This window comes from Falco biarmicus, chromosome 8 (assembly GCF_023638135.1).
Source record: "Falco biarmicus isolate bFalBia1 chromosome 8, bFalBia1.pri, whole genome shotgun sequence".
NCBI classification, from domain to species: domain Eukaryota; kingdom Metazoa; phylum Chordata; class Aves; order Falconiformes; family Falconidae; genus Falco; species Falco biarmicus.
The window spans coordinates 62,196,451-62,210,748 of NC_079295.1; the positions used below are offsets into that span (position 1 = coordinate 62,196,451).

A 14,298-nucleotide genomic window follows, 5' to 3' on the forward strand; every position below is an offset into this window, starting at 1 on the left:
GAGGGTGTTGTGAGGATTAGCCAGATAAGATCAGCTTTCTTAAACAAATATGTAAAACTTCCTTTAAATACCGTGTGTGATTTATTACTGGGGAGTGTTAAATGACAGCCCAGTGCCTCTCCTTCCCATAGCATGGCTTATACCAGGCTTGTTCTTACAGGGGTGCAAGAAGCCCAAGAAAAAACAAGAACATAACAGATGCACTGGGGCAGTTCTAGTCCCTCCACAAATACCTTCTAAACCAGTGTTCACCTGTATGTCATTGGAGACAGCTTCTTATTAGATTGTTGACACTGCTTAGGGCTTGGGCTTGTCCTGCAGCGGGTCATGGAGTTATACCAGGGATAGCGGACTGGAGCACAAGAGCTTTGGCTCGGCTGCTGTACTTCTGCCTTGGTAAAGCATCGTAGCAGAGACTCAAGCATATAAAGCTGTCCCAGCCAGGTTTCTGAAGACAAGACTAAAAGTTTTGTAATAGCAATGCTACTAAGTGGATGCCTGAACGAAGAAAATACTCCTGTGGAACTGCAGACCTTGTGAATGGGTTTCTGGCTGACTGCTGTCGGCAACAGAAGCTTTCAAAGCAAGGGTTGTGTGCTGGATGGTGCAGCAGAATTGGGAGGATTCTTCCTTGCTGAACAGTAACTTCTTGAGTGCCTTTGGGTCACTCATAGCATACGGTTTAGCATTACTTCTTGCTAATGGAGAAAATCATATAGCTGTGGTGATATGTGGTGTGGAATTGCTCTGCACATCCCCAACACTTAATTCTCATGAGACAGATGTTCCTGAAGAAAGATGTCTACAGAGGTAATGGTGCTGCTTTCCAGTATGAAGAAAGCAGCCACCCCTGCCCTGCATCCTCAGATATCGAGGGTTTCTGTCTCAGAAATCATAAAGCAAATAACGTTCAGAGCCTCCTTTTTCTGATGTGAGCTGTAGAAGCAAGGCAAGTGGGGAGCTGTACGTACTTGAAAACAAGCACACGCCTTGCTGTGGACACGAATGGTTGGAAGAAGAGCTTCTTCCTAAAATCACAGTTGATTATCAATTCTCCATTGCAAATCTCTTCCACAATATATTTTTGTTGTGCAGACAAGCCATCTTGTACACCAAATGTCTGACCTTCTTCACATCCTCTCCATCGGAGTGTAACATGTCATGTCTCTCTAGAGAGCTGCTAGGGAAAGATAATTGAGATAACAGGAAAAGGTACTTGTTATACTAATTGAGTAACTCAATGGTTACATTACATTTAATCTGGCAGTTTTACACTCCTATTATGAACCAAGCTCAAGAGAGAAAGAAGAGGCCCATGAGCATCTGCTGGGTCCCACATCTGCTCAGGGGCTGCCCCAGGGCTGGCTGCAGGGGTGGTCGGTGCTGCCAGGAGACATCCCACCCTTCCCCCAGGGCTGCCCTGGGGCTCGCAAAGCCTCGCAGGCCGTTAAGAGTCCCACGGAGAGAAGATCTGAATATGCCTGTGGGCAGGCAGAGGGCTGAAATACTCGAGGATGGAGGACTACCATGTTTCCTGGACTCTAGATCGCAAGGGTTTGGGGGAGGTCACCAGTGCAAGCAAACAGTTTGCATCAGCTCAGAGATGCAAGGGGTAGGTGTAGAGACAGCTGCAGAGGCACTTCTTTCAGGCTGCACAATTCTACACCGAATGCTTTTGGCACATGATTATCATTTCTCTCACGCAGATTACAAACCGAGCCATCAGATGAGCAGATATTTTGCAGATGTATCTTCTGCAGTTTAGTAAGTTTGGTTGTTTTTTCAGATTCTGTGCAAGAGTTTCCTATTACTGGCTCGCAGAAGTGATTTGACTGGAATCTGACTGACTACATTTGACTCTTGCCAGCTTATGCTGGGTAGAACTGAATTTATGTAGCTTTCTCTTGTGTCACAATTTCATAATTACTGTATCCATTTCATAAACCTAAGTCCTTTTCAGAGTAGAAGTACTAGACAAAGAATTTTCTTGTTCTTTAAAGTTGCTGAAAACACAGGTTAGAACAGCTGTCTGCAGCCCTAGGACCTGGGAATTCTTTTGCTCATCTATAAAAATTAATCAGCATTTTTCAGATTTTACACTTGCTACAGATTATGACTAGACACAGTGCTGGTAAGCGGCACACACAAAGGTATGAAAAGCAAAGCATCATGGAAACACTGAAATAGCTTGGACTTGCAACTGGAAAATAATATCAAGATCGAATATCAGTATTTGGTGAGGCAATATTTGGAAACTTTAGATCTGAAATCATAGATTCAATTAGATCTATGGATGTTAATGAGCCTTTTTCTTCTGTTCAAGGCCAGGAGCATGCATAAGCATTCTGTTGATTTATCAGAAATGTGGATGACTCTGCTTTATACCAGAATACAAAAAAATGGTTATTTAGGAGAAAGCTGTCTGAGCTGAATTTGGAGCAGAAATTGTAGGAAGATATGAAAACATGAGAAGAGTTAAACAGTTGTTTTATTTCTTGGTTTCATCTGCCTAGGCATTATCACAGAAACAGTCTTTCTATTTTAATATTTATTATCTTCTTGTCATAGTTGAAGCAGGCGGCATAAACACATCAAGAAATGCATTTGATCTGATATACTTTACAGAAGTTTAACTCCTTTTATGTAGCTGTATCAGATGCATTTTCTGTGATCTAGTTCTGTCTTTTCCCCCAAGCCCATATTAATGGAAGCCTTAAGAATTCTAATGTAGTTGATGAGCATTTGTCATGCTTTTGATCTTAGAACATGTTCATCCCACCAATATCACACTTTACGCTGCAAAAAGAAAGGGAATTATATGCTTGCGCTTGTTCCTTGAAGTCTGAAAAATCCAGTATATTCCAGTGGAGGTGGCGAAGAAATTACTTTGTTTGAGGTTTGTTTTGAGATTCTCCATCTCAAAGGCCCTGTTAAAATGCTTCGTATCTTTTGTTCCTCTCTGAGGCACAAAGGAGATGAAGTCTGACCTTCTGTCACCTGGTCGGGATTTTCCCTTGTGTGAAGAGATCTAAGAAACTACTAGCAAGGCTGGAATAGGTGGCAGAGGTGTCTCCCCTGATATGTGGGTTTTTTTCCGGTAAAGCTCCCTTTTTGCCTCTTCTCTTTCTGTTGAGCTGAGTGGAGAGGTGGCAGAGCGTATCTGAGCTCCTGGCATTCTTCAAAGACAGTGTTAAATACATCCTGAGAAAGAAACAGTTGTGCACAATGTTCCAAGTACACAAACCCATTAACTTGTAATTAACCTTGGGTATGGTCTTGCTTTTGTATGTTAAGGTGTTCATGAGTTCTCTACTACTGACTATTTAGAAGAGAAAAAACAAACAAGGCTATGGGCAGGAAAATCTGCAACCTTGCAAGAAAGAAGCTAAGTGACTTATTCATGGTGTGCAGATATTATTAAAAAAAACACAAATATGCAGGAAGAAAACCCAGAATTTCTGTTTGAATCTCAAGTCCACAAATATTCCTGGGGCTACCATAGTGGGCAGAGTGTGCATTTTGCTGCAGCATCTCATGTGAGTGAAATTGTTGTAGCAGAGCTTTGCAGAAGCATTTAGACATCTGCTGGTATGATAACAGGATGTTCAAACCTTTCACCAAGTACAAAACATATAAAGTTATGATTCTTGAATACTTTTGGTGTTCAGGTTAATTATGGCTTTATTGGTTTAGCAGTTGTTATTTCTATCTTTTATATTTCAGGTGGACAATAAATACAATAAATAACATTTCTGCTCCCCCTTCTTATAAAAGAATTTTGGGTTTTTTATATTTTTTTTAAGCTCTAGATTTATTGATTTCTTGATAGGTTGTCAGGATTTTATTCAAAAACTCCTTCACATTTCCCTTGGTCTTGTACTGGCATTGATTCCCACGCGCCAGGCTCTGTGATAGAAGCAAGAACAAAGATCAGGTTACCAAAGATTTTGTGAAAAATAAAGGATTTACTTGAAGCAGATAAAATATACATTCTCTGGAGGCAAGCAAGGATTTCAAAACCAGTTCCTAAAGAACTGTTTTTTGATCAGTGAGTGTAAGAGTGGCTTTTCATGGTGACTAAGAAGGTGACAGGTGGAATGTCATATGGTTATAGCTGAAGTAATTTAAACTAGATGGTTTCAACTCAGAAGATAGGGCAAACAGCAATTTAAGAAGCTGGGTAGGACTAGGGCAATGGGTCTGCTTGGTGTTGCGATGCCATTCCGACAATATTCCCCCTTGCAAGATTGAAGTAGTTGAAAGGAGCTTGAGACACTGCAACGTTAGTATCTTCTGTGTCTCATTGAATTAGACAGCAGTTTTGCTCATATGTAAATAAAGGCTATTTCCCTGCATCTGGGGATCCAGGACTCTTCCTGAGCATCACCACAAGTCTGAAGATGCTGCAGGTCGCAGCAGTATTTCTATCCAAGCATCCTTGAAGAAACTGCAGCTTAGGTAGGATTAATGCTCCAGAGGAGAAGGATGCCTCTGCCTGCCTGTTCCCAGCCATGCAGCTTCTGCACATCTGCTCTCCGGTTTTATATCATTACTATTTAGTATAGAAACACATTTTGAGAAAGGAGAATAAAAAGGTAATTTAAATAAAGCTCCTCTCCCAGAGATCTATGTTTAAAGGTCCTCATGCAGCTGGAGAAGGGAAAGGGCCCAGTGGGGCAGAACCCATCTCCCTGCATCCTGTGCCAGTTTTCATGGCTTTCCATCGCCTCCTGCATGTTGCAGCTATCATACCTGCCTCCTGCATGAGGTGAGAATTTAAAACACATTTGAAATTAATCTAACACTTGGCTACAAATGTTTAAATCACAAAAAAAATCCTTTCTTTTGTAAAAGGTAAAGGATCTAGAGAAATGTAGTCTTACTTCACAGAATTTTCTGTCCAGCTGAGTCTGAAAGGTTAGATTAAGTCTTGCAATTACTGCACTTGAAGATACGTTGTTTTTCAGCATGTGTTCGGTTCCTTCCACAAAGCATGCCAATTCATGGCCAGACTGTTAAACCAAGGAGGCATTAGAAAAAGTTAGAATTCATTTGGTGTTTATCTTCAGGAAGAAGAAATAAGTATTGCTAAACATGGCAGCATGGCACAATTAAATGTAACATATCTGGCGTCTATTCAAAACTTTGGGGAGGTGGGGGTGGGGTGGCTGTAAAACACCAAATCATCATGTATGGTGTAAGAAACACCTGTCACAGCTCTCAGAAAACCTCAAACTGTGAAAGTAACCTTTTTGAAGTATAGTTTCGGCTAATGCTGGGTTTTACTCTATCTGAGGAGGCTTTAAAGAATGAAATAGTGTTGGAAACACCTAGAGCTAAGCGTCTGAGGCCTGACACCACCTCTGGCCCAGGTTCAGTCAGTTGTTAGGCACCCAACCATCAAACAAGGTCTGGCAAAGATTGTCAAAGTGAGAGCCTGTATCTTTTGATTTGTAAGTCAAGTCCACACAGGACTCTTGCCTGACTCTGGCTTGGTTCTGATTGCACTGATAATGGGAGGACTTCTGCTTCCCTCCCCACCACTATTCACCAGGCTCAGTTTTGGTGCTACTAGTGATTAAATTTTTCCTCATAACCAAAAGCAAAAGTTACACAAGGAACAAAGTGAACAAACTTAAACTCACTAAATCCCAGACTTCTTTAACACCTACAATAGTTAAAAAAATACTTACCTCAGCGATGGGAAGACACGAACATGACTGAAAATGAGAAGAGTGAGCGTTAAAATGCAGCCCTGCTGGCATTCAACACACAAGTACGTTTTTGTTTAGTTTCATGATATTCTCAAAAGCGATGTACTCACACTGGCAGCTGTCTCCCTACATGGGCAACTTACGGAACTTCCCTCCTGAAAGAATAAGAAGCGAGACATCAGTATTTATTATAATCTACTTTACAAGCATGCATTTTTACAGAATGAAGGTGCTAAACAGCGACTTACGAGCAGACGTTTTGTATACCGGATAATTTCACGGACACTGCAATTCTGTGCTTGCACAGAGAGCAGCAAACAAGAGAAGAGTATGGATGACAGCATGCTGGCATTCATGTGCAACTCAGTCTGATGGGTGACAGAAGAATAGGAGAACACTCCTTTTAATAGAGTCTTCACAAAATTCCCATTCTAATATGGAAAAACCCAATTATAAAACTGATACCAAGTGCCCACCCACTAGCTTGGACAGCATTTTAGAGAAAACAAATGTGGAATTGAGTCACCTACTGCCGTGACTTTCTTTAGCACTGCGGAAATTCACAACTGCTCCTCAGAAGTGATTAATTTGAACATTATGATATCACACACCGGCAGGAAACAATAGTTAAAAATCTATGAAAGCTTTTTTTTTTTTCAGATGTGGGTTTTGTCTCCTGTGCTTATGTAAATTATAGTTCCATGAAAGCAAAAACACAAGAATGTTCAGCATTGCCAAAGTTCCTGAGAAAACAGAGTGACAGGCTGCAAGCTGGCTTCCCCGTGGATTCAAAGCAGGACCTTTCTCAAAGAAAGTTGGTAACACCGCAGGGGTCTGTTGAGCAGCCAGACAGAGTTGTGGAGTGGTGCCTGTAGAAGCTGTTATGCTGAATTACATACAGCTGCTGCCTTTGGAGAGCGATCAAGGACTCGGGACACAGTCAAGGACTGTGATCCCACCTCGGCCAAGTGCAAGTACACCAGTGTGCAGATAAGGGTCGGGCCTTCAGAGTGCAAACACTGCCTGCGATGTCGCATCCCACCCATTCCCTTCTAAGCAGAAAGGAGTGGATGCAAAAAAAGTGACCAAAATGGTATTAACTCAGAAATTCTCTAACATGGAGTCTCCAATTTATGTTGAACGTCCACTAGAGCTTTCTCTGGCCACAGAAGTTTCCTTTTTCAGAGTTGCACACCTTGGCAGAGCAAGTGGTAGCCCTTCAGATTTCTTTTAGGTCCCCAGTGTTGACTTTTAAGCTTTCCTCCTGCTATGCCTTAAATCCTGCTACACCCCAAAGATCTTCTCCAAAAGCTTGAGCCTTCTGCTGGTCACTCTGGCTAGAGGATGAGTGTAATCCCTCTGGAAACTGTCCTGGAAAGAGAAAACATTGGATTGCAATTGGCTGTTTTTTCCCTAGCATTTGCCTACCGGCAAGGGGTTCATCTGGCGGAGCGCGGCTCGGCTGCCTGCACGCCAAGGGGAGCGGAGGAGGACCTGCCTGCTGCTCCTGCCTTGCTGCCTCCTTGCAGCACCAGCTCTGGGTTGGGGTGGATGCTCCCTGCCTTTTATTTGAAGTTGTCCTCACGTAATTTAGTGTGGGAAATATGCATCCCATTAGGCAGCTACAGCTTTCACACGTGCCCCAGGGAATACCTAGAAAAGCCAGAGACCCTCCCTTGGCACGTTAAAGCTGGCAGCAGGCTACGTTAAGATCAACAGATGCACAAATGTGTGTCATGGGGATGGATGGCACACGAGCCAGGCAGTGTCATCTTTCAAGGTACTGGCTGGTTAGAGAAGGGCTAAAATCATTGATTTGTGATCGACAGCCTGCGATTCTGTGAAAAGCAATGAAGAGACTTCTGTGATGGGTATGTCGTCCTTGAGGAAACAGCTTTTTGCTCAAGCAAAGCAATGGGTGTGCTGCTCTCTATTTCTTCAGCCAGTAAAGCCCCGCAGCAAGAGCTAGAACAATTAGATTGAAACATAAATCCCTGAAGGAAGTAAACTATGTGTAACATTTGTGGGACACTTGGTTTCTCAGATGGTTGAAAAAATGATTTTACACGATTTAAAAGGAAAGAATTCACAAGCATCTTTGATTTAGCCAGGGTTGTGTGAGGAATATGATAACAAGCCATGGGGAGAGTGGGGCAAGGGGCTCTTCATGACATGCAGGAGTTTCTACTGCTTCTTGGTTTTAAGGAAAATATGTTCATTAGAAATCCTGTTTTGGCCAGTAACTGCTACGCTCTGTCTTTGCAAGGATTTTACAAAATCTGATCTACTTAGCAGGGTCTCTAGGGCCTCTTCACCTAAGGAATGATGTCTCAATGCATCTGCCATGCTCGTTAAGTGAAAACAATTGGGGCGTAAATTGTATGCAGGATATATAATCAGGACCTTTCCATATATGAGACTTAATTATGTTCACTGGACAGTGAGCAGATTAGGTAACAACTTCCCATGCCTATAGCCCAAAAGGACAAGATCTGTATTTTTGTTATTAGTTGAAAATCAGAATGGCAGAGCTTCCAGAGCTGCTCCCTGAGCCCGTGGTTCCGCCTCACAGCAGTGCCAGCACTATCTCTACATCTTCCAATTTCTATTTGATTGCTCAGTGAGATCCATCTCATGCTGTTGTTGCTCCAGGGCAAGTAGGTCCACTAGAGAAGCTGTATTCAATTTACAGTGAATCAGAAACCACCAGAAGTGAAATTGGCAGAGAAATAACTTGCCATGAGTAGCAGTGGATCAGGCACAGAAGTGAGTGGCACCGGTTACGGCTTCTCTTTGGAGAGTTTAGGCTCAATTCCAGCATTTAGAGGAAATTAGTATTTGCTGCCATCCCAGCAAAAAGACCATCTCTTTTATATAATCATTAAACATTTAGTTTTGATATTTTAAAAGTCTTCATTTTGATGACCAGCTGTGGCAATGTATTTTCACAAGTATGTTGTCATACGTGTGTGAAATACAATCACCAGTTTATCTTCTCTCCTCATGTCCAGGTATCTGATCTCCCTCTGTTCCTCTCTTTAATCTCTCTTTTAGAAACACAGGCCAAAATAGAGTAGGAAGGAAGCACTGGTTTTTCAACCTTGGCTCAAAAAACGTGAAAAATATTTGTAACAAATTCAGTAGCCAAATTGCAGTAGGTAGAAAGGTGACTGCGTGAGTCCACTTCTCTCCCAGGTGGCAAACCCACAAGCCTTAAAAGACCAGTGGGGTGCCACCAATGCTATGTCTGGTCTTTCTGAGGCTTTTTGTTCCCTTATAAGTTTTCTGGCTGGAAAAATAAAATAATAAAAAAAAAAAAGAAAATGAAGAACTGAAACCCAGGATTTGTAATAAAGGTCCCAATGCTCAAAGGTAGTGAGTGCAATAGCCCATAGAAATATCCCCTACACTGCCACTGGGAAACCTGAGCAGGGCAACTCGCTGTGGTCAGCCTGGGGCAGAACCATACATCAGCAAATCTTATATCCCCGTACTTCACATCACTTTGCTACAGACTAAAGGATGAGCAGGGTAAGGAAGGGGGCAGAGAGCTCCATCAGCCAGGGACACTGCCAGCACCAGGGCAGCACACCAGCCAGGGGTGCCTGGTTTGGGGTCACACCTTTTGAGTGATGGAGTTGTAAGATTCCAGCCCAGAACAGGTATTTGGAAAAGGCGAACACACAAAACTCCCAATATACTTCTGTGATCCCTTACAGGCAGTTCCCTCTGGCTCCTTTGAAAATCCTCATCTAATGTCCTGTACATTTTTGGTTTACGTATAAATACTTCGGTATATATTGTCTTTTAATGCACCTATTTTGATGGTGGGTTGATCAACTGAAAATGCTGTGCAAACATCCAATTTCCAGATTGGTATTTTAACCTGGTAAGCAGTAAACCTCCAGGTCTTCTGAGTTCTCATGAGAGAATTTGCATCCCACTGTAGTGTTTCCAAGAAACTCTGTACAGTTTGGGGTTTTTTAATGTAGGAAAAAAAAAGATTCCCTGTAGAAGAAAAACACCAAGAAAATGTATCAGCTTGTTGTACATTCGCTCTATATGTTGACCAAGATGTAAGAGCTCGCAAAGACCACAAATGAAGAGATGCTATTGATGAGTTTCATTTTCCAGAGATAACATGGCTTGGAGTATTTTTTTTTTCCTTTTAGATTAAGAAGATATATGCCAGTTGTGGTGGGTTGACCTTAGCTGGATGCCAGGTGCTCACCAAGCTGCTCTATCTCTCCCCTCCTCAGCAGAATGGGGGGGGTGGGGGGGTGGGAGGGAATAAGATAAAAAAAAAATACAACGCGTGGGTCAAGATAAATGCAGTTTAACAAAGCAATAGCAAAAGTTGTGGACATGGAAGCGAAGGAAAACAAAAGATGTTATTCTCTACTTCCCATCAGCAGGCAATGTTTGGCTGCTTCCTGGGAAGCCGGGCTTCAGTTCTGTGTCCCCTCCCAAGATCTTGCCCACGTCCAGCCTGGGGAGGCAGGGGAAGGTTGGAGGGACAGCCGTGATGCTGTGCGAGCACTACTCAGCACCAGCCAGAGCACTGGTGTGCTATCACCACCTTTCTAGCTACCGATCCAAGCACAGCCCTGTGAGGGCTGCTATGGGGCTCAGCCAGACCTAGTACACTAGTGCAGAAATAAAGGAAAATAGGGTCATTCTAATTCCTCCACAAAAGGGTCAACCACAGCATAGTAATAGCAAGATTGCCTGTGACAGAAATGTGTAAAATCCAGATGAACTCGGGAAGCATTTCGCATTCCAGCTGGGAGAGGGCAGCGGCACCTCCTGACAGCCGCATGCTCTGCTCTGCCCTAGCAGATGAACCGTGGGACATGCTCAGGACTCGCATTAGCTTCTGTAGGTAATGGAGCTCCCCTTACTTCCATTAAAAATGTAATTAATTTGAAACCATTTACAATAACTAAGCAAAACTAGCAGTGCTCAGGAACCGTGAAATGGGGCAGCACACCTGAGAGGGACCTTCAGAGCTGCGAGTCACCCTTGTTTCATGCAATAGTACAGTCACCAGAGATTTCCTGGGTTTTCTAGCAGGGAAGCCAAGCTTTCCAGGTTGCAATGATATTTAGCAAGAGCCGAGGCATCTAAAAGCAAAAAGCCCTGACAGAACATGCCAGCCATCCTGGGTGTTGCATGTATTGTATGTCACAACCAACAGTCTCCAGAAGTAAGCAGAAGAAAGAGGAATTGTCCACAAAGATCACCAGTTCTCTTTTATTTTAAGGTTTTCCTGATGCCATTGCTGTCAATTCAGCATCCTCTTTTGTGGGCCTGACTGCTTTCACACCATGAAAGAGAAACACTGCAGAGTTCTCAGATCATAAGTCCACTCACCCTTCCTTGCTTGTCCCACTGTGAGATGATCCTGGGTGCTGGATTTCCTCAGTGCAGCATGTAGAGGAGGGCTGAAGATGCAGGACAGACAGACAGCACTAGGCATTCACTCCATGGCTGCATTAGAGTCCTCCACCAGCCAGACCTGCATTGCAGCTTGCTTTTCATGCTGAAAAACCATCTGCAGACTGCTTGGTTGAAACACGGCAATCACAGTTTCATCATGAAATTAGCACGGATATTAATTCATACCTAGCTGCATGAGTAAGAATAGGCTGGCTCTCTTCCATAAGGGTTGGCAGGATTTTCTGTACTATGTGCAAAGTAGGCTAAGTTAGTGCTAAAACGTTTTGAAACAGGGGGGAGCAGACCACAAGCTGGTGCAGCCCATGAAGATGAGCTGTGTAAGTCCTGGTGTGTTTTACAGCCAGCACCGCGGAGGTGCCAGTCTGGAAGCACCGGGTGTTGGTGGCAGGCCAGTCTCAGCCTATGCTTCCCCACTTGTAAGGTTCTTGTTTTTCCAGCTGTTTCTCCTTGTGACCCAAGGATAACCATTGCTTTCTCCATCACTCAAAAGGACCTTCATATTCTTTTCAGACAGTTGGTGTTCTACAGTCCAGTAGCCTTAGTATTTCACTTATTATAAGAAGGGATTTCTTGATGTACCCAGCATTTTATATCTCATTAACCTCATATGGGACCTCTGACAACCCCTTAAAAAGACACTCTCCTGCTGCATGCATGGCTCTTAACAGGTGGGTGGTTCCACTGGTGTCTGATTCTGAAGCTGTAACAGGATCTACAGTTTAGGAAAACTGCTTTGGAAGTCAGTGTAACTACTTAAATTTCCCCTCACTGCAAGGTTTAATTGCTTTCAGAGCCCATCTCTGGAAGGATGCTTTACATACCGCTTACCCAAGTTGGTGGTGACCAGCCTATGCACCACTATTAGGAGCATTTAAAGGAGCAAGTTGGCTTCAGAGAAGGAAGCTGCTCTTGTGCAGTTTATATTCAATTTAGCTACTTGAACTTCTTCCCCCTTGTCTCCTTGGATCTCACCATTTCCTCTAACTCTGCATTTTACCTTTCTCTTCCCAGGCACAAGACAGGCATTGGCCTTCTTGGCTTACCTGAATGCAATGTCTAGGAGGGAAATCTCTACTGTAACAATCTCTACAACAAAACACAGAACTTCAGATGAACCAAGGAGATCTAATATATCTGAATGCCTGCAAAGATGTCACCTACTCCTCTCAGAGTACAACCGAGAAAGAGAAACTGAGATGGGACTGTGATTTCGCCTTCGCCTGAGGCGTGGACACACAAGACAGGGAATCCCAAGGCATGAGAAAATCTCAGCCTGGCTCAGAGCCATCACAGGCAGGGAGGGCTTCAGCAGGCACTAAAAACACTGGGGACAAGCTTCTGCAGGGGATGTCAGCTGCAGCCTGCCTGGGAGAAGGACTCAGGGACAATGCAGGTGCCCAGCAGCAGCGGGGATACAGAAACAGGGAGGGGAGGTGGCCCCATCCTTGCCCCTGACTGGAGGGCAGCCCCAGCCTGCTCCCATCTCACCTTCCATGGACATCATGAAGCTTCTCCCAGCACCAAAGACCTTCCCCTAGGTCAGGGGTCCTTTCCAGAAAAACAGCTTTTCACCGAGACATTGGTTCCTGTTTGGTTTTGGGTTTTTTTTTTGTTGTTTTGTTTTGGTTTTTTTCCCCCCTCTCCAAATGGGGAAGTGAGCTGCTGCTACCTGTTTTTCCTTCCACAGCACTACATAGTGTATAAACTGGGAAAAACAGCTACACAGCCAGAATCATCTCATTAAGTAATATGGGGTGTTGCAAGAGCTGGAACACCCAGCGACACGAAAGTCAGGTAATTACAGACTTATTTGAGGCATCACAGGTCTGAGTATGCTTTCATATTCCAGGCAAGAAAAGCATAGGAGTAGGGATCCCTCATCCTTCTGGTCTCCCTTCTTGTTTTTTACCAGTGTCTGGATTTACTGCATTTATCTTAGAAATGTGGGGCTCTGACCATCTATGAACAAGCTATCAAGTGGGCTTCTCCCACTGCAGCGTGCATGGTGCTGGGAAATGTGCCACTGACAGCCACACCATGGACAGAGGAGCAGGTCTGTATCTTAAATTCTGTTGACAAGGGGGATTTTTCTTTTGTGTAATTCAGGGACAAAAATCACCAACATATGTAATCAGTGCCCCATATGAGGGATATGAATCAGCTGTATGTTTGGCTGTTTGCCTGCCAGATAAGGCACTGTTTTAAGCTCCCATCACCAGGTCCCTGAAAAGAATTCCTTAGAGATCCTAATTTTTATCAATGGACAATTGTCACAGCACAAACAAACTAATAGGCTGCAACAAGGCTTTTACCACCACATACCAGGTTAACTTCAATAAGTAATTAGCACACCTTGCCCCGGCACAGCCACCAATCCCCCATAAGGTTTCCACCCTGCTTCTTGCCTCTGCTGCATTGTCTCCTTGTCTCTTCTACATCCAGGGCATGCTCTCTGCTTCTTCCAGGTCCCCCTTCACCCAGTACTGCTCTTCCATACCCCTTAGAGCTATTTAACTACTTAGCAGGAACCAGCCACAGCTGCACATTATCCACGTCAGCCAACCCACCGCCCCTGAAGCCAGCCCACAGCTGTATATTATCAATGTTAATTAACCTGCCTTTATTTCTCTGCAATTCCTCTACAGATAATATTATCTCTACAAATTAATGCATTTGATGTATGATAAAGAAAATCATTCACAAGACGTAGACCTGTCAAGTCTCTTGTGTGGATAAATTGTAATTGCCATCCCTCATCTTCGAGACATGGGGCTGACCCTCTGTGGTGTCACCCAGCCCCACACCTGGATTCTTTCCTTGGTGACACAGCCACACGCGCACTACTTCAAAAGCAAGACTGAATTATTTATTGGGCTCCATGTGCCAAGATCAATCACAGCGATGGGTACAACCGTACCACAGTGCTGTGCCTCAAAAGCTGCTTGTCCCAGTCCTGCTGTGCCTGACCCAGAGTCAGCCCGACCTCCTGCACGGGGACCAGGGCTGCTGCCACCTTCAAAACCCTCCTGGTCCAGCCTTGGTGTTGCTTTGCCTCGCTGGTGGTTTGTCTATGGATGCTAACAGGGCGAGGCACTCATGAACCAGCGCATCCAGGGCTTGCATC

At 44.0% G+C, this 14,298-nt stretch overlaps 1 protein-coding gene across 1 annotated transcript; it reads right to left on the reverse strand.

The window, feature by feature from the left end:
* Positions 1 to 3,663: 3,663 nt before the first annotated feature.
* On the reverse strand, positions 3,664 to 9,936 carry LOC130154186 (uncharacterized). The gene is made up of 5 exons (XM_056350030.1): positions 5,963 to 9,936; positions 5,825 to 5,869; positions 5,694 to 5,720; positions 4,884 to 5,012; positions 3,664 to 3,906 (listed from the first exon to the last, which is right to left on the reverse strand). Exons 1-5 carry the CDS (start codon positions 6,068 to 6,070, stop codon positions 3,799 to 3,801), a joined length of 417 nt encoding a protein of 138 aa, XP_056206005.1. The 5' UTR covers positions 6,071 to 9,936; the 3' UTR covers positions 3,664 to 3,798.
* Positions 9,937 to 14,298: the final 4,362 nt, after the last annotated feature.